This window comes from Leptidea sinapis, chromosome 39 (genome assembly GCF_905404315.1).
Source record: "Leptidea sinapis chromosome 39, ilLepSina1.1, whole genome shotgun sequence".
Classification (NCBI taxonomy): domain Eukaryota; kingdom Metazoa; phylum Arthropoda; class Insecta; order Lepidoptera; family Pieridae; genus Leptidea; species Leptidea sinapis.
This window is the reverse complement of record NC_066303.1, coordinates 6,791,183-6,813,977: the sequence shown is the minus strand read 5'-3', so window position 1 is coordinate 6,813,977 and position 22,795 is coordinate 6,791,183. Positions and strand designations below refer to the sequence as shown.

The 22,795-nt window shown below is 33.8% G+C and overlaps 1 protein-coding gene across 1 annotated transcript in view; it reads left to right on the top strand.

The window, feature by feature from the left end:
* LOC126976015 (uncharacterized) overlaps positions 1-22,795 on the top strand; it is a 132,376-nt gene that overhangs the window by 90,450 nt on the left and 19,131 nt on the right. The window contains exon 5 of the mRNA XM_050824157.1: positions 16,485-16,620. Coding sequence (XP_050680114.1) covers positions 16,485-16,620 — 136 coding nt within the window. The remainder of the gene's footprint in view (positions 1-16,484; positions 16,621-22,795) is intronic.

Below are 22,795 nucleotides of genomic sequence, written 5' to 3'. Positions count from 1 at the left end.
AAATAAGATAACGATGTATATGTTATAGAAGGAAGAGAACATTTGCATAGTAAGACATGGGGTTCACTTGATGGTGAATCACTATCTCTAACGATCGAAGTAGGTACCAGGCAGATTCATTATATTAATATTCTAACCAGGTTGTTTCAAAAACTTGGATTATCTTACGAGCCAGAACACTTTTGGCCCTCTACAAAATATTATATTCATTTTAAATATCGTTTTCATTCATGATCTGATCCCAGCTTTTGTGCCTATTTTAAGTTAAATGAAACGAAATATTATCACAATTATAAATATATTATAACGAAAGCAATCCTTCATTTATGAGCAATTTAGATTTTATAAAATATAATCTCATAAAAATCCTGTAAAATCTAACATCTAAATATTCCAGTCTCCTGCTTCAAGATTCAAGAGCTGAGTTGAGAGTTAATTTAAAAATGTATAAGTAAATAAAACGCTCTTTGGAAAATTAATTTTTAAAGATGAAACTTGAAAAGCGACTTCCTTGGGTCAGAACTCTCTTTATATTATAAAGTACAGTTAGCCTTTTAGACCATTAATTTGCTTGAAAACTTTTAACTTTTACCTATTTTTCTCCTAAAACCAAAACTACATTATTTTAACTAATTTGCACACCAAGTTAAAAAAGACAATTGGATTGTAGGCAAACGTAAAATTACTGGTCCAGAATAATATAAGACGCATATTGAGATATTAAAACTCTTTTGCTTTAAATAAATAGATAATATCAAATGAAGAAAATAGTCAAAGTCAAATATTTCGTCACTTTATTCAATTAGGCTTAAAATAAGCACTTTTGAATTGTCACCACAGAGAATTTAAAGACTACGTTCAACAGACGGGAGTGCCAAACAAAATAATGAGAAATGTCGCTTGTATTGTATTGTACTAAATCTTGATACCAACATAATCAATTACTAATGACGTAATATCAGAGCTGCCAATATAACAAATATATAGGGTTGGAATCAATCCATAATTTTTATCGATAATTAACTAATAATATATATGAATATATATATTTATATAAATAAATAATGTCTAATTTAAAGATTCCCTTTTGTTAATTTTAATATGGACCTAAGCAAAGTCTAACTAGTTTAAACTAAGGAATACGTTTTAGTTATCTCAAAGAAAAAAACAACATAATTAATATTTTATTAATAGTTTTGTTTTGAGTTGTAGTTTTGGTTTAGACAGTCTTTGGTATTCGTTTTTCAGATGTTGCAATAAAGTCGTAGCCGTGGGTCCTGAATCTGAAATTATAACAGAATACATATTAACAAATGTTAACCCTAATTTTTAAGCTTTAAATATTTTTTTGCACATCATAACCACAATATAATATTACAAAAAGGATTTTAAAGGTTAATAAACTTATAAACAATTTTAAGATTAATAAACTTATTAATAAAAAATATAGATACCATAAAAATTAAATAATTAAAATAAAATTAAATACTGAACAATTTAAAATAAAATATCGACAATCGATAAAAAAGTGTCAAACACTACAGATAGATTATAATATTATAATTTTTACTCTAGATGAATTTAATCAATACTCTATCTATGGCTTATTATTTGTTCATAAGTGCTTACATTTCTTTATCCAAAAAGAATTTAGCAATGCAAAATTCTTAGTACAAATTAACATACATTACACAATAAAGTTGTTCTAACACTTATATCTGGAGAACGAATGGACTGATTTTCATGATTTTTTAATTTGTTGGATTTGCCTTCGTCCCGACGCGGACATGCAGAATAATATAAAATCATTGAAAAATTTAAGAAGAAAGAAGATACTTTCTTTCTTTCTTTGTAATAATTATCACAATTTTCTAGAGGGTAATACTCTTTATTCAAAAGGAGGACTAAATAGCGTACGGCCACCTGGTGTTAAGTGATCACCGCCGCGCCGCCCACATTCTCTTGCAACACCACAGGAATCACAAGAGCATTGCCGGCCTTTATCTCTGGATCTACTAAACCGATGTAGATTACCGATTCTCTTAACAATTAGAAATTAAAATTTTTATGAGTGTCATATATACTATACTAGCTGGCCCGACAGACGTTGTTCTTTAGATAGTAAAAAAATACTATTTTATAGGAATTTGCCAATAATATCTGAAAACATCAAGAATTATTTGCGTAAAAAATGCTCCCTGTTGTTATTATGAAATTGTTTCACAGCGCTGTCAACTGTCAGACCGTGCGTTACTAAATTCTCTCATAGAAAATATGTACATATAAAACAAATATTGGAAATAAAAATAATTATGGGCAAATCGAAATAAAAACTATCCTAGTCTAGGAGTACTAGGAGTCCATCGCGGACAAACATGGTGTCACGTTATTTATATATATTAAGATATTAACCTAAAAAATGAAATACTTTTTAATAGTAGTTGTATTTATAATTACGTTGGAGAAAAAACCGTCGAACGCTAAAAGTAAATTATATGGCAAAACAACGTTTGCCGGCTCAGCTAGTTCAATATAATATTATATATTCAACCACAATAGTTTTGTTCACATATTTCGCAATCCACATTTATTTACGAGCGTAGAGGAAAATTTTTGACTCACAAGATTTCATATCACATTCTCGGCATAATGCTTGGATTTTCATGAGTGAGTTAACAAATATCAAATATCTAGTAACGTGGTTCCTTTTCGTTTCTACTTCTTTGTTGCCTAAGTTATATTTTGTAGGTATTTTACGATATTCAATTTATGCTTATATTTTTATTATGGAATAGAAGGACAAACGAGCGTACGGGTCCGTGATAATTGCAGTAGAAGACACACAATGAAACGACTTCTCTACGCAACACCAAGTGATCCAGCCGTTCACACAATTCAAGCTGCTCTGTGTTGCACGCGGTCAAATGGATCGAGCTGATACAGGGGTGCGCCAGATCAGAGATCACAGCAATACTCCATGTGTGGCCGGACCTGTGCTTTGTAGAGCGCTAGTATGTGGGCCGGCTTGAAGTATTGCCGTGCTCTATTAATGACGCCCAGTTTCTTTGATGCCAATTTGGCTTTGCCCTCTAGATGACCACGAAATTGGCAATCGCTCGAGATTTCGAGACCCAGTATTCCGATACTAGGCGAGGCTTTAAGGGAAGTGTTGCCGAAGAGCGGTGATACGACAAATGGGGTTTTTTTAGTGGTAAACGCGCAAACTTGAGTCTTCTGGGGGTTAAATTGGACAAGGTTCAATTTTCCCCATTCCGCGACCTTCTCAAGAGAGTAGTCGATAGGAGACACAAGTTTCTCCCGGCACTGGTCGACGATTTCCCGAGAGAGACCTGCATGGCCCATGTATACGGCATCACCAGTGCTGTCGTCTGCATAGCGATGAATGTTGGAGGTGTCCAACATTCATTGCTTATATTATGGTGAGCCTAGCAAGCATTCGGACCACATGATGCTTAGTGGTCACTATAACATTGATAATGTTATAGTACAACATCATAAAAATCACAATCTTGCCGTCTTTCAAGATTTTTTAGCTAGTCGCTACGCATTGATTTTAAGACACCGAAGTTGTAGCATCCCAGAAACACCAGCGAGGCATTTTTTGTATTATTATTATTATTAAAATAAGGGAAAAGACGAGCAGGACATTCAGCTGATGGTAATTGATACGCCCTGCCCATTACAATGCAGTGCCGCTCAGGATTCTTGAAAAACCCCAAAAAATCTGAATGGGCACTACAACTGCGCTCGTCACCTTGAGACATAAGATGTTAAGTCTCATTTTCTCAGTAATTTCACTAGCTACGGCGCCCGGCAGACTGAAACACAGTAATGCTTACACATTACTGCTTCACAGCAGAAATAGGCGCCGTTGTGGTACCCATAATCTAGCCGGCATCCTGTGCAAAGGAGCCTCCCACTGGTAAAATATAAATTTCCTTCCATAATTTGGTTTGGATTTAGTTGAACGTATATTTAAGTTTAAGAAGTAACACAATATTGCTAGAGTTTCACGGGCTTAAATCTAAATAGTGTGAAACCAGTGACAAAACTTGAATGAAAAAGTAACAAGCTTATAACTACTTGCCGTATCTCTCCAGTATTATTAATCACATTTGAACAATATATTATGTTTTTAAAGTGATAACCCTCACTTCTAGGATTAATACACAAATAAAATTTGTTAAACAAAATTTTATGAACGATGCGGGATTCGAACCCACGACCTCCGGCGTTCCGAGAGTTGAACAAAGCTAACAGAATTTTATAGCGAGGCGGTACTCGAACGGTTAACTCAGTTGGTTAGAGCACCGGCACGGAACGCCGGAGGTCGTGGGTTCGAATCCCGCATCGTTCATAAAATTTTGTTTTTCAATTTTTATTTGTGAATCACATTTAAATTGGTGACATTTACAAAGCTATCAAGTTATTAACAAAAAAACACTATCTCAAAATTATAGATATAATAAGCATTAAAAAGTATAAAAATAATTGAAAACTTTTATACAATCTATTTAATTAGTCTAATTCTATTGACAATTATTGTTATTTTTGGATTCGGTGTGGATTCCTCCCGCCGCGGCCCCGCTCTCGCCTCGACACAAGCACATCTCACCGATAACTATGTATGTAGTTACAAACCTATTAGCTGACACCGACTCCAAAATTAACAATAATTATTGTAACTAGAATTAGATTAATTATTTTATTTTTATTTATAGCTTTATTTCCTTACATCTATACATTTAGATATTTACTTATAAATTGTATTTGTTAGTATGTGTTAGTATTTCACTATTTTAAATAAAAACACCAATTTTGTTAGTATAATTAGTTATTATTTTCGACATAAGGACCGCCTTTAACGGTAAAAGCCTCCTCCATTGATTTCTACTTGTTCCTATCTCTTTCAATTCTTGTCCACATTTCTTATTAGGCCTGCCTAGATTTCGTTTCGATTAATTAATTGGATTATAAAAATATCCATTTATTTTTTTATTTTCGTGTATATTATATCTATTGTATTGGAATAGTTTTTTTGAAATCGGTTGCTTTTTTTTATTATATTTTTTAATTTTCATGAATCTGAAGTACACTTCCTATTTTTCCTGAATGTACACAGTTGTACTAAATTTTTCAATGCAGCATAAACGTACGGGTATTAAAATTTGATTACAGACAGTTTTGCCACAGATTGCACCCTTACTGCAAGCCGTTAAGTAGTTCCATTGATCATCATATTCGACTACAACAATTACTTGACCATAACGACGTTACAGTAGGTGATTTAAATATCCGAATAGCACATAAGAGATTCAGCTAAGTATAGTTAATTTGCTTCTAAGAGTTCCGTTACTTCGCGAGGGATCCCATAGCCAAAACCTCACCAAAACCTCGTCCTTCGTCGTCTAAGCTTTTCCAATAAAAAAGGAATAATCGAAATTGGTTGGCGTTATATCGAGTTATTCGTCCATTTGTCGTGCACATACTTGATGCGTATTTAAGACTTATGGTTTTCTCATAGATGCCATCGTCAGAACTGGACGAAATGCACCAGCTTTCAAAATAAAAAAATATTCATTATTAAAATCGGTTCACGCAGTCCAAAATTCTGGGGTAGCAAATATAAAAAAAAAATACAGTCGAATTGCGAACTTCCTCCTTTTTTTTCGGTTATAAAGCATTGGTATCGCGTTGTTAGAAGAACCCTTAAACCACAACTTTTTTGTTACAAGAATGCATGGGCCGTGGTGATCATATGCCATGAGGTGACCCTTATCTGTGCATGTTTGTCCTACTCTCATCATCTGTAACAACAAAAAACTTTTATTATCCAATATTGTAGCACAAGCATGGAATGAGGCAAGCTTTAGATGGTGGACGGAAAAATATAAAAGCATTTAAAATGTTGTATTTTTAACGGGCATTATTAGAATTATTATCAAGCTCCTTTCAAAAATTAATTCTAATAATAATTTATGAATGGCCGTTTCACGAGCAATATTTACTTACATTTCCCTCGTGCATTAATTAAATTCCTAGATGAGACCTTTGCTTGTGGTCCAAGTAAAATCTTATTAAAATTACATAATTTATATTATTTTTTTTAGTTATATATTATTCAGTTAAGGTTAACGTTAGCTTTAACTTGTGTCATAATTAGATAATCTTTATTACAAATTTTAAAATCAAACATTCGATATAAATAGCCATTGTTGAAAAGATTAAATTTAAATTTGTTTTTACACGCTTTGTATTGGCTTCACATGCATGTATGTTTGTGTGTAACCGACTCATTTGGGCGCGATTTTGACCCACTTTTAACGGCCAGATTTCGTTCAAACCAATACAGTAATACAGTAAATACATTAATATATAATAATCTATTTATTTGTAGCATGTAATCTTATATTGATTTATTTGCATTTCTGTGTTTATTATTTAGTAGTGTAGTAACTCTTATGTTGTATGCATTTGCATATAAAATAGATGTAATAAAAGTGTAAGAATGTTGCTTCAATTTCGAATACTATGAAGAACAGTTTACATTTTACAACAGATACATCTTACATCTATACTAATATTATAAAGCTGCAGTGTTTGTTTGTTTGTTTGAACTCGCTAATCTCTGGTACTACTGGTCCGATTTGAATGATTCTTTCAGCGTTGGGTAGTCCATTTATCGAGGAAGGCTATAGGCTATGTTTTTTTTTTTAAATATTAGGGATCCGTAATAAAATTGCTATTTTGTAACACAAGGTGTAAAATCGAAAACCTATTTTTGCGGGCGCTGCAAAAACTATTGACAATAGAACAAAATGATGTACAGGCTATAATTACTTACTTATTATTACTTATAAAACTATCGCGTGAATTATACTTTATATGGCAAAACAACGTTTGCCGGGTCAGCTAGTTTATATATATATATATATTGATCAAAGCTTCAAAGCTTCTTCTCATGATATGAAATTTAGGAATGGTTAACTGTACTATATAATAATAATAATATTGACACACATTTTACACAAATTATCTTGCCCCAAGTTAAGCATCTATAGCCTGAGTTATGGGTTACAAGACAATGATATATTTAATACAATATACTTACTTAAACATACATAAATTCATATAAACATACATAAATACATTTAAACATCCATGGCTCGGAAACAAACATCCATATTCATCATATAAATGCTTGCACCTACCGGGATTCGAACCCGGGACCTCTAGCTTAGTAGGTAGGATTTCTCATATATAACCTAACCACTCGGCTATACAGTTCATCATATATAAATAGGCTTTCGTGTGTACGGCACAAATCTAAATCAATAGTCAAATCTAATAAAGTACGTGACAGAGCTTAGGGTATCTACGTACAAAAAAAAATTGCCGCTACATAGCAAAATGTTAACTAAGGGAGGTTAGTTTAGCAACAAAAGAATAAAATAACAATTTTTCTTTTCGGTCTCCTTTTTTATATGTAAATCGCTAAAACTATTATTTTTGCCATTTAATAGCATAAGTAGAATTAAAATGTCATTGCTGCGCAAGTCTGCACAAAGAGCGATATTATCTCAATGTTAAGATATCCTTGACTGTAAATCAAATTGTCTAAAATATCTACTCAATAACATAACCAGCATCGTGAGGTCCATTCCGCTGCGTCTTGGGAGCATTGATTTATGAGACGATCCCAACAGCTCTTTGCTTCCGTATTTCTGAAGTAGTGGCATTACTGAGTCAGACAAATAGATAAGTTTATGAACAGAAAGCATTGTTGCTATAAACTTCTCTCGATAATATAAGAATCCTAACATTTTAATATATATAAATCCAGTGTATTGATGTTTGTTTCCAGTGAGTTCACTGGAGTTCCTACAGTAATGAACGGATTTTAATGGGGATTACTTCATGGAGTGCAGTTTAATCCAACTTGAGAGACAGGATAGTTTTTATTTCTATTTGGGACCCAAATTTGCCTTTTTGTGTACTATATAGGCTGCCCAAAATCGATTTTTGTGCACAAGTGCACAAAAGGATCTACTCATAAAATCTATATTAAGGCAAAGAAAATGAGCCATACAGCCAAACACAATAAAAAGTTCAGAGGTAGAATTTGTTATTTTTTAATGTTTACTTTAATAATATTGCTTCATGTGTTTTTAAGACATAAAAGATATTAAAATTTAAATTAAAACACGGTAGGTTATTTAATTAAATAAAAAATTATATGCTACCAAATTAATTCAATAGTAGGTTGTATAGGTGTCGAGCCCAAGCCTAATATCAATGTCGTAAGATTAAAAAAAAACGACGGGAAACAGGTCTTGTTTTTTTGACTCACCTACAGAAGTATAACTTCAAAAAGCGTATAATAACAAAGAAAATGTTATATGACATTACTTACAAAGGAGTTGCGGATCCGCTTAGTCTTATAATAAACACCATAATTAATGCTCGTTCACACGGACGCGCACCAACAATAACATTTAATACACCCTAATTGTTATCTTTAAGCTCCTTTGTTGCAACGACATTTTGGGTAATACAATCACTTAATTGAAATTCCATTTTGTGTGATACTCTTAATATTTGAAAGGGTTTACTTTTAACCTTTCTGTATTGTCTTCGCGGTCTTCTAAATTTATCCGGTATTAAATTTTCGTATAATATAGTGAAGTACTTTGATGCTATTAATATATCTAATCTCTCATGTGTTTCCAATGTTTTCAATGTTACTTGATATATTTATGAATACTTTATTCATTTTGTAGAATATTCGCATATCTTATTGTCATACAAATTAAATTTGTACCAAAATATATGGACGATGAGGGACTCCACCCCGCGTCTCTTGGGGTCCTTCCGAGCGCTCTTACTAAGCCATCTGTCCTTTTTTTATGAAAATAAGGGATGAGACGAGCAAGACCTTCAGCTGATGGTTATTGATATGCCCTGCCCATTACAAAGCAGTGCCGCTCAGGATTCTTGAAAAAGTCAAGATTTCTGAGTGGAACTACAATTGCACTCGTCACCTTGAGACATAATTATGTCTCATTTGCCCAGTAATTTCACTAGCTACGGCGCCTTTCAGACCGAAACACAAAAATGTTAACACATTACTCCTTCACGGTAGAAATATACACCGTTGTGGTACCCATAATCTAGCCGCGTCCCGTGCAAAGGAGTCTCCCACTGGTGACTCCCACGTGACGAATCGATCGTAAATCTTGGTATGTCTTGTTCATCTCTCAGGCTGTGGCTTATCTCATCTCATCTTAAGTCAATTCCATATTCTAGCGCTCTATAAGGTGCAAGTGTTGCCACATTCGGAGTAAACCTGAGTCAAAGACAAAACCCGCCCTAAGCACTCATGCCACTACACGTGTAAAATACTAAATGCCAACTGTGATATTTGACCGAGTGTTTGGGTTTAAGTTAAGAGTTGCCAGGCACAATCGAGCACACGCTCTCATCTCTTATCTATTGTACCTCAGTACAAGCTCGAAGCATTCCACCACATGCAACGTACGTAAATCTACTCAATTTTTTATGGATACTCTGTGAATGCCTCAATCGCGAATCATTGCCTAGCAGACGTCATTTCATTTTATGTCTCCCACCGCATTTATTACGTGAGACGTTCCGAAGAGTTGTGGGTAAACTTGCCATAAAATTCCTAACACAGTATATACAGCGGTTTTCAAGCAATTTTCTTGCACGTACAACGAAGCTTGGGAATGAATTATCTTGCGCGGTGTTTCAATTTACTATCCGAATTGCAAACAAAACCTTATATTCTTGTACCTTAATATCCAGCAATATTTCTTGGATTTTTCTAGTATTTCAAAAGAGTATGAGCGTCGGTAATCTAATCACCAGCTAACCCGTTCGCTCCTTCGACCTTCATTTTTATTCCATCAAAAGTCTGTCCTTCTCAGCCATAAACTTTAATTTTCCAAATAGCATTCACCTCTGTTTAATTTGCTAGAAGTTCCCTCCAGCTTTTACAACGTACCTTATGTTTTTTGTGTGTTTCAATATTGTATTAGAATTTCAGTCCCTCGCTGTATATATAATTATAATTTAATTTTTGAGATTTAGTCTGTTGCTTGATCAGTATTTTACTACAGATTTTACATTTAACTTAATATGAGATGTCCTCAGGCTTAGAGTATTCCAAGAATGTATTTCAGTTATTATAAAATAAGGTACTTAGAGACCTTCCAAAATGGCTTGACATAATTTAAGAGAAAAGACATTGGATAAATATCTTACATGGAAAAGAAAAGACAAACAAACATACAAATAGGTCACCTGATCGTATCACCATGGTTCATTCTCTCTTTTAACACCAGAGGCATCACAAGAAGGCTGTCAACCTTATGAGGGGTCGAATAGACGTTCAAATAAATTCAAAAACCGAAAACACAATAGCTTATGACGGGCGAAGATCAAACCGGGGGCACTGTAGTGAGAGTCAGCAGTTCTAATTATTGCGCCACTTATGTTTCTTCAAACTTTGCTTTAACGTTAAAATAAAAGCCATAAAATCTCTTCTCAAAATTCAGGTATCTGTTATACATTGTAAAAATGCTAAACAACAAGCTATTAACATTGATATTACAATAGTAAACATTATTTCAAATCCCAATTATAATCTCACCTTAGTTTAATTTGCCATCACACTAAAACGACCAATGGATAACTATAGTTTGAATTATTTCGGATATTATGATTGCGATATCTGCATTGCGCTTAGATATTAATGAATAACTTTGTTGAGTTAAATACGATTGTAGTCCACAACAACATAATTAATTATTGTATTTGTCTAACTCAGTTTGCCCTAATTTTCGAGTTGAAAAATACGGTTATATATCTTGTGTTCAATTATTTTCAGATTGGAAATAATTTACATTACTCATACTGGTTATAGTAATAATAATATTAACACACTTTTTACACAAATTATCTTGCCCCAAGTTAAGCATATATAGCCTGTGTTATGGGTTACAAGACAATGATATATTTAATACAATATACCTACTTAAACATACATAAATACATTTAAACATCCATGACTCGGAAACAAACATCCATATTCATCATAGAAATGCTTGGACCTACCGGGATTCGAACCCGGGACCTCTAGCTAAGTAGTAGCTATTGAACGTAGTAGTAGAATAATTTTTAATTTCCCAAAGAACTGCCTAACTGTTAATACATATTTTGTTTATAAGTATGGTACGAATCTGGGGTGTACTAATCTACAAGCATTGACGTGTTGGTCTAAAAACGAAAAAAAAAAATATTTATTTACTTAGAAAGAAAACCTACGTTGTACACAATGTGTTGCCTTATGGTAAATGTACACATTAATAACTTTTATTATCTAACATCGTATACACCATTTACCATGGGATATATCGACATGCAATTAATTAAACAAACAAGAGTACTTAATAACGATATTAAAATAAGACAATTTCCTTGTATACTTACTATATAAATTACTTTATAAAGTTACTACATAAAAATATAAAAGCATATAAAGTATGGCAAATAATAAAATAAAGCAACTATTATCAAAAACAAAGACGATTTATAATATTTAATGAAATTATTATTAATTTTGAAAATTATTTTATATCGGTTACTACTACGGTACTCGACTCATAGAGCACATCCGACGCCTGGGAAGAGTCACAGAATGCATTGGGCATTTTTTGTGATTTGTCCAAAGCATTTGTCTGCGTCCACCATGAAACTTTACTCCTAAAACTAAAGCATTGTGGAGTGAAAAATAGAGCCCTAAATCTGTTAAAATCATATTTACACGAAAGAGTTCAGATAGTCGATGTAAATGGCAAACGGTCTTCGGGTAAACCTGTGGGAGTAATATAACAAAATGAGTATCAATTATCAATAAATAATAAAAATCCATAAATAGTCGGCATCATTACAACCGACTAATCGGCTAGTCGGCTAGTCAGCTAGTCGGCCAAAGTCATAATCGGCACATCTCTAGTTAAAAATATTGATTTGTTGTAGAAATAAACACAGATTGAATCAGCGAGTATGAAATTGTTGAATTGACTGTGGGACAAATATGAAAGTTTTTGAAATGAAGAAAATATTTTTCGAATTGATCTGTTCACGAAAGAGAAGGGTTGTAAGTGGCTATGTGGTTAGAAGGGGGTTAATGGGTGGTTATCGATCAATGATATGGGCTAATAATATTGATTATTTTTGAAGTTATACTTCTTTAGGCGCGTTATGAAAAAAAATGACAGTGAAATTTTAAGATGCGCGCGCATAACACAAAAGCAAGAGGTTGAAGTTGGTTCCTTAAATTTTCTGACGTTTGCGTCATTCGTTAATTTTTTGATTTCTACGTGCAAAGGGTTCAAGCCCATACAGCCGCATTCATTATGTAATAATTAATTGTAAAAGCCATCTTTGGAAGATTTTTATAAAATTGTTCCTTCTAAAAACATAGAATACACGATTTTTTCTTCATTAGGCCAAAGAAGTATAACTTCTTGTAACTGCTTCTTCTCTTCATAAGTACACACACACTTTTTATAATTAATTAGATATATATATACTTCCATAACACATATGTTATATTTATTACATTTACTTTGAATATTCAAACAAGCAAATGAAAAATTATTATAGTCAGCGATAACAAGTATGGAAATAGCTTACAACGTACTAATTAACAAGATACATTAACTTTATAATCGTTACAAAGTTGGAACAAACTTTTCACAGGTTATCTCTAATATCAACCTTAATTATAATTTGGAAAATTACCATTCAGTATAATTTCAACAGTATTTGTAATTATTCTTTGAAGTTAGCAACGAAATTCTGGGATATGAATTTTCATTCTTTGAAGGTACAAAAACTCTCGTAAATGATTACGTATTTTGGACGAATTGCTATAATTAAGTAAGTACCTACATCAGAATTTTAATTTGACGATACGTTCAATAGCGGATTGTTCTTTAAAAGTTCATTTTACATTACTGCTCCTTATGTCAGTTGTAGGTCATATAATTAACGAAGAAGATAAGCCAGACATTATGTTATATGATCACAGTCAACGTCACACTCTTGGAACACCAGAGGTAATTCAGGAGGGGTTCCGGTCTTTTAGACAGGTGTACGTGCTTTTTGCACAGCCATGTCGTATCGTCCTGGAAACACCACGCAAGGATGTTTATTCCACAGTTTGGTAGAAAATTCCTAGAAAACCGCACTGTGAAGGAACACCACACATCCAGATAGTGAGAAAAGAAAAACGGCTGGTATCAAGTCAAACAGCTTTTCCCTTGATAAAGGAGGTAGAAGATACATAGTTGGACAACGTTCCTGTGCAGCTCAAACTGATTTGACAGAGTAATAGAGCTGATTATGGGGTGCACCATACCTACACCTTATACAGCGTTAGAATAAGTATGCGAAGAAATTGCGGGACTTCTATTGTGTTTCTTCGAAGCCCAATTGGCTTTACTTCTTTTATTTATATTAGAGGGGCAAACGGGCAAGAGGCTCCCGGGACAACGAGTGGTGAGGCAACCGCCCACGGTTCAGCAACAACAGATGTCAAGAGATGCGTTATAGGCCTTTAAGGTGGGAGTATGATCTCTCTTGGAGGTCCTTAAGTCGTAATGGTTCGGGAAAACAGCAGCCGGTAATTGATTCCACAAAATGGATGTGCGAGGCAAGAAATTTCTTTTGGAATGCCAGACGTCAACGTGATGCGGGTGGTGGAATTCGTCCTTCTTGATCGTGGAGTTGGCGATCTCTTGATTTTGAGCGCGATATAGGCGATTAATAAATTATTTCATATATTGCAAATGCTTTTCATTAACCACTTGTAAATTGTTAATAATAAAATTTACAAGCAAATATAAAAAACTTAGGTTTTCTTGGACGACAGTAATTAATTACTGTTCACCAGACGAAGGATAAGTTAATTAGTTAGAGTAGCGCGCACATGCGTTGCTCAAACGGATATCGGAGGCTTTTCCTTGTTCATGAAAGACTCATCTTAGGCATCTTATATTGCCTGTTGTTATATTCACTGGGGAGAGATATTCTCTCTCCAGAGAATTCTCAAATTCTCAAATTCTTTATCAAATTTTTGATCATAAATTATTTTATTATTCATAAACGAATAGTTAAATATTTTAAGGACCCAACTCAAATCCTAGAAAACACAAATTTGTTTTTTTATTAGGAAAACCAATTTTGTAGGAAGAAAACGAGTCTTACCTGTGATTCAATATTAATAATAAGGTTGTATGATTTCTTTATTTCACTTCGCTCGCTATACTGATTAATTAGTTTTATTTTTAACTTTTGGTAAGTGCTCAGCTCACACTATGATTCCATAATCGGCTTGTAAGCTGCTCTATTATCGAGACTAATATAACTTTATACATAATTTACTTTACTTTAATTTACACATAATTTTTCTTATGAAAATAAGGGACAAGACGAGCGAGAGACGACGTTCAGCTGATGGTAATTGATACACCCTGCCCATTACAATACAGTGATGGAAGGATTCTTGAAATACCCAAAATTTCTGAGTCGCACTACTCTTGCGATTCTACTCATTTGCCCAGTAATTTCACTAGTTACAGCGCCGTTCAGACCGAAACACAGTAGTGCTTACACAATACTGCTTCACGACAGAAATAAGCGCCATTGTGATACCCATAATTTAGCCGGCATCCGGTGCAAAGTAGCCTCCCTCTAGTCAAACATTCCGTAATAAGACAGTAGGAAGGAAAAATTTCATAATTGTTTTGTGTACAGTCCCCTATTTTAGTATGGAAAATGAATGGAATGAAAAATGCCGGCTCGATGAGTATCACAGCAGCATCTTTTTCCAACACTAAGATAAGTCACCAGTAAGATCTAGTCTTATGCTTCGAAGTGACGTTCCAATTGTGATGCCACTCAAAATTTTTTATTTATCTTTTATCAATCTGAGCAGCAACCAGGTGAACGTCTTGCTTGTTTCGTTCTTAATATGTCGTAAGTTTACTTTTTTAAGTAAACTAAGGTTGACTGATGTTTACAATAGACCCGACGTTAGAAACCATGATTGTGACGCCCCAAGGTACCTTATTCGGACCGAGTGTAATTTTAAGATTAAAATAAGATTAGATTAGGAAGGCGAAGATTAGAAAGTTTCTTAACAAACGCGACCCAGTTCATAAAACAGACCTTTATCACTCTTATTTCAGAGCCGCGATAATAACGCGATGGGTCATTTTGTTCCCCTTTTGTATTGTACAGCTGAGCTTGAGCGGGTTAAGCCGGTACACAACGGGAATGTGAAATGTGGCCAGCAATCTATTCGACTCAAGGTTTTCCTTTTGTGAAATGATTGCGGGTAGAACAAAAAGCTTCTGTTTGTTTTGATTTATTAATTTACCGATGCTGACACTTTGAATGAATGCTTTCTAATGTCTTTATTATTGAATATTTAATATAGTAACTCTGTTTTTGATTTGAATGAGTATAGAAATGAATTTTATTATTAATTGTTTCAACTTCAATACATAAATACGTAGACGTTTTAAAGTGTGCTATTAAAATAAATGCAATTTTCATTGTAACAGAATTTATGACCAGAATTACTCATTTCGTAAGAAGTAATGTCCAGTTGTCGAAACACAATTTTTTTTTGTGTTAATTTTTTAAACGATAATGTTGTTAGTCAAGATATGTGCAAAGTGTTATTTTCATCACCGTGAAAAAGAATAATATACCTATTGTAAGCTAACCGTTCGAGTGATGTTTTGTTCATAAATCTTGGTGTGCCTTGTTCAACTCTCGGGTTGTGGCTCCATCTACAGCATCTACTTTACAGTTGATAACCTGCTCAACCCCAATATTTGCATATTCGGAAATTGACTTGAGATGTCGCTGTTTGAAACGTAAACTATTTGTTTTTTTTAATTAATCCCAGAAGTAAAGGCCAGCACTTTAAAGTATAAGAAATTGTCTATTAATATAACATGGTAATGATTGTTAACAGCGGCAGTGGGTGGTGATTGGATATATACAAAATTATTACATGTGTTTACCATTGGGAGGCTCCTTTACACAGGATGCCGGCTAGGTTATGAGTACCACAACGGCGCCTATTTCTGCCGTCAAGCAGTAATGCGTAAGCATTATTGTGTTTCGGTCTGAAGGTCGCCGTAGACGAGCGCAATTGTAGTGCCGCTCAGAATTATTAGGTTTTTCAAGATTACCGAGTGGCACTGCATTGTGTGCATTGGGCATTGCGTATCAATTACTATCAGCATTACGTTCTGCTCGTCTCGTCCCTTACTGTAAAAAATGTGTTATTTTCATTTATAAACTTAAGTGATAGGCGTTGTATGATTTTTGACTAATAACTTTTTTATCCTCGCCCAAAGCTCGCGCGGTCAAATCAAAGCCAGGTGGTCCTCACGAGGGTTAGCTTCGGTCTGTCCGGCAACTTCAGCTGTGAGGTAACAGCTGATGCACCATCCTTCGCCACCTCCATCGTCTCCAGCACCATGGATGTTGTAGGTGAGTAAAATAATTGAGAAATTAATCTATATTAAAATAAAATTGTATTAGCACGGTGTTCTATTTATATGTAGAACTCCAACAAGTGTAGACCTTAAAGGTTATTTCCGAGAAAGTAGACAATATATATATTGCGTTCAATAAATTTTAGATTTTTTTTTTTTTTTGGAATAGGAGGACAAACGAGCGTACGGGTCACCTGGTGTTAAGTGATCACCGCCGCCCACATTCTCTTGCAACTCCAGGGGAATCACAAGAGCGTTGCCGGCCTTTAAATTAATTAATATTGGAGTTTGTTGAACCATTCACAGATATAAATAACTCTCTAAACAATTCATTTTATTATTGTTTGTTATATAATTTTTTTTGTTGACAATACCCGATGTAAACTCTATAGTTAGCAAAAATTGAGCGTTGTGTTTACATATAACTTATACATTATTTTATTATGGATAATAATCTAATGTAAAGCAGTAAAAAAAATCATCTTTGAGGTTACGTACCGTCAAAAGATACTGTTTAATGTTTCTTTAATTCTTAATCTTTAATCTACTGACAGCCACCATTTTTGATGTTTTTTTTTTGACTTCATCTTATCGAAAGAAAAAACAAACAACGTTTGGTGACTTTTTTACCGTTCAACAATGTAATATTTTGGGACCGCACCCATTTTCAGTACGGCCGTATATTGCATATATTATTCTTGTTTCTTTTTTTTATGAAATAGGAGGATAAACGAGCGTACGGGTCACACAGAGATCTCCATATATATTAGTAACAATATTTATTATAAACTATGTTTATTAGTGAAATATATTTATAAACCTAGCTTAATATATCCAGTGTTTCTGGAAGGAATAGTCAGGTCTGACATCGATCATCTTTAGGAAGCTGTTACTGCTTACACGTAGACGCTGCACTGAGACCGCTTTTTTGAGCATCATGGCATGGAAACCATCCACAGATGCATCAGCTAACATTCCAGAAGCACTACAATGCTACGGTAGCCCAAACGGCCTCCTAAACGCATTATTATATGTACAAACGCTATAGGCCCCGCCCGAATAGGACACCCACAAGCCGCTCGAGTCAAAAGACTGGCAGAATGCTTTGAATGATAGCACTTTAACATTATTTGTTTAAGTGCTGTAGATCTGTAATACAGGGCTATTATTATTCCAGCTCCTTGCTGTACCATAAAAATGTAAAATACCAGCTAAGATATATTGCGTGGAGAAATTATACTGATATTATTAAATTATATGTTTATAATTAGACTAGCCGTTCCCGCCCGCTTCGCTGGACGTATTTTAAAAGAAAATAAATTAAACTTTATTCATTTTATTACAAATACAAAAAAATATATGTAACACTAAATCATCTAGGATAAATTTCACATCGAATGGTGTTAGTTTCATGTTCGATTTTTGACAAGGCATTGACTATTTGACGTTTGAGTATGTTTGTTGCATCACTTTATATATTAGCTGACCCGTTAGACGTTGTTCTGTGCATAATAAATAAAATACTGTTCTTATAAATTTGTCAATAATATTTCATAACACCAAGAATTATATTGTAAAATATGTTCCCTGGCTATGACGTTCCATATTATGTATAGAACGTCATTGCTCGCTGTTGTTAACTATAATGAAATTGTTTCACAGCAGAACTGTCAAACCATGCGTCAATAAATTTTCTCATAGAAAATATGTCCATACAAAACAAATATTTTAATTTTAATAGTTATGGGTCACAAGTTGAAATAAAAACCATCCTATCTCTCAAGTTGTCACGTAATTTATATATATTAAGATAGTAATTGAAATGATTTGTAAGACGATGAAAAGTTAAATCTTGATTTAAAAGAGTGGCAAGTACTTTCTTGCTACTTCTTCTCATTAGCTCAACCCTTTACGAAGTAGCCGTAGAAAAAAAAATATATAATTTTATAAGTATCATTTCCGTGACCTACATGAATAAAGTGAGTTTGATTTGATTTGATATGATATGATGATATCAGTAGTTTAAGCGTGAAAGAGCCTCAAACAAAGACCATTTTCATTATACATATATAGAAGAAGATAAATTCTATCAAAGTTTAATAATTCGGAGAAATGTAAAGAAAGAGTTACATGAAGAGATTTTAGTGTTACAATCTCTCATTAATAATTACTCTAAAAAAATTAGTCAGCTTAAGTTAATTGAATTTCTAAGATGGTTTCTCGATTATGTTTAGAGCCAGTGAGACGTAATTCATTGCTTTGTTTGTAAATCAGATTTTGTCACAAAATACAATTTACATTAAATTACTTATTTTCAAGTCTATTAAGTATCGAATACAATCGACTGAAATTTAATACCTAAGTGTAAATAGACGATATAACGAGTATTCAACGATTGATGTTTTCTAAGCTTAAGATTTCAATAAGAATTTCATTGGGTTTTATAAGACATTTGATCTTCGTCTGCTCTCTCTGAGCAAAGTTCGTATACGTTCTCCGGTAATAAGCTCTAAAATTAGTATTTTACTATTGTAATTACTTAGTCATTAGTCCAAGTAGTTTAATACTTAATTTATTAAGAAGTAAGTTTGTTTGTGATATATATATATATATATATATATATATATATATATATATATACAGTAGTGGTCAACTAATTAGGGACATTCAAGATAGTGAAGAGAAATAACGGGTTATGTACATATAAATATAAAACCCTATTGATTTCTCAGTAACTATTATTTGCATAGTTTGGTCCAATTATTATGGAATATATGGCTGTAAATAAAAGATTAAATAAACAGAAAAAAGTGTTTGATATCAAAGGTTAACCATGTATTCAATTTATGGTATAATTCTGTAGCTGGACATTTAATTAAGGAAAGTAAAGTAAAATTAAAAATAGAGTTAAACATAACTAGTAATCTCCAGTATTTTAATTTCTTTAACACCTCCATTTTATTAAGTGTAAAATTCAGTAGCCAGTAGCAAAACCTTTGTTAGTAATTATCGCTAGACACCGATATGGCATAGACATTATCAGTTTCTGACATGTTTCGACACGAATGTTTGCCCATGCCTCACAAAAAGCTTATCTAAAAATATGGTACGATAAGTGGCAACTTTTTTCTTGATTTCGTGCCAAAGGTGCTCAATTGGGTTGAGGTTTGGGCTATTTGCTGGCTAATCTAGCACTGATACCGACTGACTGTTATGAAACGACTTGACTGAACGGGTGGTATGTTTCGGGTCGTTATCCTGCTGAAACGTCCATATAATAGGGAGATGTTCCTCAGCGTAGGGAAGCATAGTTTCCTCTAATATTGGCTTGTATTGATGTTGGTCTAAATTACCCTGAACTTTCCTCACAGGTTCCACTCTACGTCCAGAAAATGAACCCCATATTTTAATGTTTCCACCGCCATGTTTCACCTGCTTTTTTGTGAATCTTGGATTCCTTTCCGCTTTTACAGGACGCCGTACGTATTTCCTTCTATTTGAAGAAATCAAATTTACCTTGGCTTCGTCAGAGAATAATACATGTTGCCATTGATCGTAGGTCCAATGTAAATATTTATGTACAAACTTCAAACGTGCATTTCTATGTTCTTTCTTCAACAACGGTACTTTGCGAGCAATTCCTTCGAACAACCCTGCTTCTATCAGAGGTCGTCTAACGGTCCCGGCTGTAACAGCGGCTGTTTCGTCCGCCCCAAACACTTCGTGTTTTTTTCGTTAATTAAAACAGAGCCTTAAAATGGATCTTTCTTAGCTAACGTGGTTATCATTTTATCTTCTTGCGGAGTTGTTTTTCTCGATCTTTTTTATCTGGGCACATTTAAAGCTGTGTTGTTGCGCCTGAAATGTTGCACTGCATTGCATACCATAGTTTTTTATCAATTTAAATATTCTGCTATCCCTCGGTATGACCAACCACGCTCGACAAACTTCATGATGATTTTTCGTAGTGTTGCATTGCCCATTTTTCTTCAAAATAGTTCTCAAAACTTAAAATTAACTCCCAAAACTACCACGAAACAATAGGAGAAGAAATAAAAACATATTGAGATTCAGATTTTGAAAATAGAACGCAATATCTCAGTGTCCCTAATTAAATGATCAGCCAGCATTTTTTGAACAAATAGCACTGTGATAATCTATCAGCTATACTGTAAAGAGTTTTAATGTTTAGGAAGTTGTTATTGTTTGTATAATCGGGCACATAAATGACTAATTATACATACATGTAAGGGATATCAAATCTTGTTTAGACTCGTTGGAAAATAAAAAATAAATTCACAATTTGGTTTAACTACAGAGTGTTAGGGACACTCTAGTTATTATTACTATTAGTTGACCAAGACTGTACATATACCAGCTGACCCAACAGACGTTGTTCTGTAGATAATAAAAAAATACTGTTTTATAGGAATTTGCCAATAGGTAATATTTCAAAACAAAATAGGAGGGTAGCAAATACTTGGAAGAGATACTGGTCCCTTAGTGAAGTTATGAAGGATGAGGAAATGCCAATTAAAGAGAAAAGGAAGGTTTATAATATGTGTATCTTACGGTGTCAGACATGGACCCTAACCGAACAATTCTCAAATAAAATAAATGTTTGTCAAAACAGCATAGAAAGAACCGTAATCGGAGTTGAAAGAAAAGATTAAGTAAAATTGAAAGATTTAAAAATCAAAATCAATATGCAGAACACTGAAATGGCGATGGATAGGACATACGTTAAGAGAAAAACAAGAAAAATGGACTAAAATAATAACTGACTGGTATCCAAGAGATGGTAGTAGAAGAAAAGGGCGACAAACTAAACGCTGGAAAGATGAAGTAAAAAGAGTAGCTGGGCCTAAATGGATCCAAATAGCGAAAGACAGAGAGGCGTGGAAATCTTTAGAGGAGGCCTTTGTCGAAAGACAAGCTGTTTAACATAACATAATTTACATTTAAGTGACTTCGCTAGTTTTCTCCATATTCAGTTATGGAGCGGAGACCTGGACGCTGAAAAAGGCCGACAGAGACAGAATAGAAGCCTTTGAAATGTGGTGCTTGAGATAAATGCTACAGATTCTATGGACCGCCTTTTGCACCAACGTGGCTGTTCTGAGAGAGCTTAATGTCAAAACTGTCTAGTTTTTTGTTTGAACTATATGCCTTTGTAGAGTGCTGGAATTCATCGGACATATTGCTTGTAAAAAGGGTCACGATCTTGAACAGCTGATGGTGACAGGCAAGATAGATGGCAAACGTCCCCGAGGACGCAGTCCCACGAGATGGTCGGACCAAATACAATCTTCTCTGAACATCAACTTCCACAATGCCCTTCATGAAGCTGAGGATCGCAGCAGATGGAGGGAAATCTTACGGGAGAAACAGATACAGCAGGGGAGTCACGACCCTCAGTAATGAGGAAAACGACGCCAGGTGGAGAAAATTTGTTTATATTATATTGATGGGTAAACATATCGAAACAAATATTAATTTAATGATTCCCTTCCATTTTATTCCATAACTTTGATAGCAAGCATGTAATCTTTACCAATCATATTAAACAAGTCTTAAAAATTTTACACGACTGTATAGAGACTTTTGCTGTTAGGTATACCATGACAACAGGCCAAGGTTTATTACTTTACTTTGAATCACTAGCTACATCTAACACTCGCGATTAGTCACTTTGTCTTAGTGTGCGTGCGCTGCTAAAAATAGAGGCTTACAGTTCACCGCAATTTTTTTCGACATATTCACAGCTGTCACAATCTAGTATAATGTAAGTATTATATATCACCTATTGTGTATGTCTTGGTGAACTAATGGGAAGTGTAGTTAGTAGCTAGTAATTTATATTTACAATTTTGGAAATCCTTAATGGTACAAATATCTGCTAAAGTAATTGTCAAGAGATAAATATATTTTGTGATCATAAGTTAGGTGTCGTAAATTTTAGAGCTGCCTGAAATTGTAATCAATACAGTGCCACTGAGAATAAAAAAGGTGCTTTAGACAACTAAACATAAGAGAAAATATTAATTTATAAAACTGAAATTACCTAATAAATCAAGAAATAACCGTTCGCGTAACGCTAAAGTTCGATCGTCACGCATTCACTAGCATACCACTCAAGTTGGTATTATGTAGACATGGAAGCTATTCTT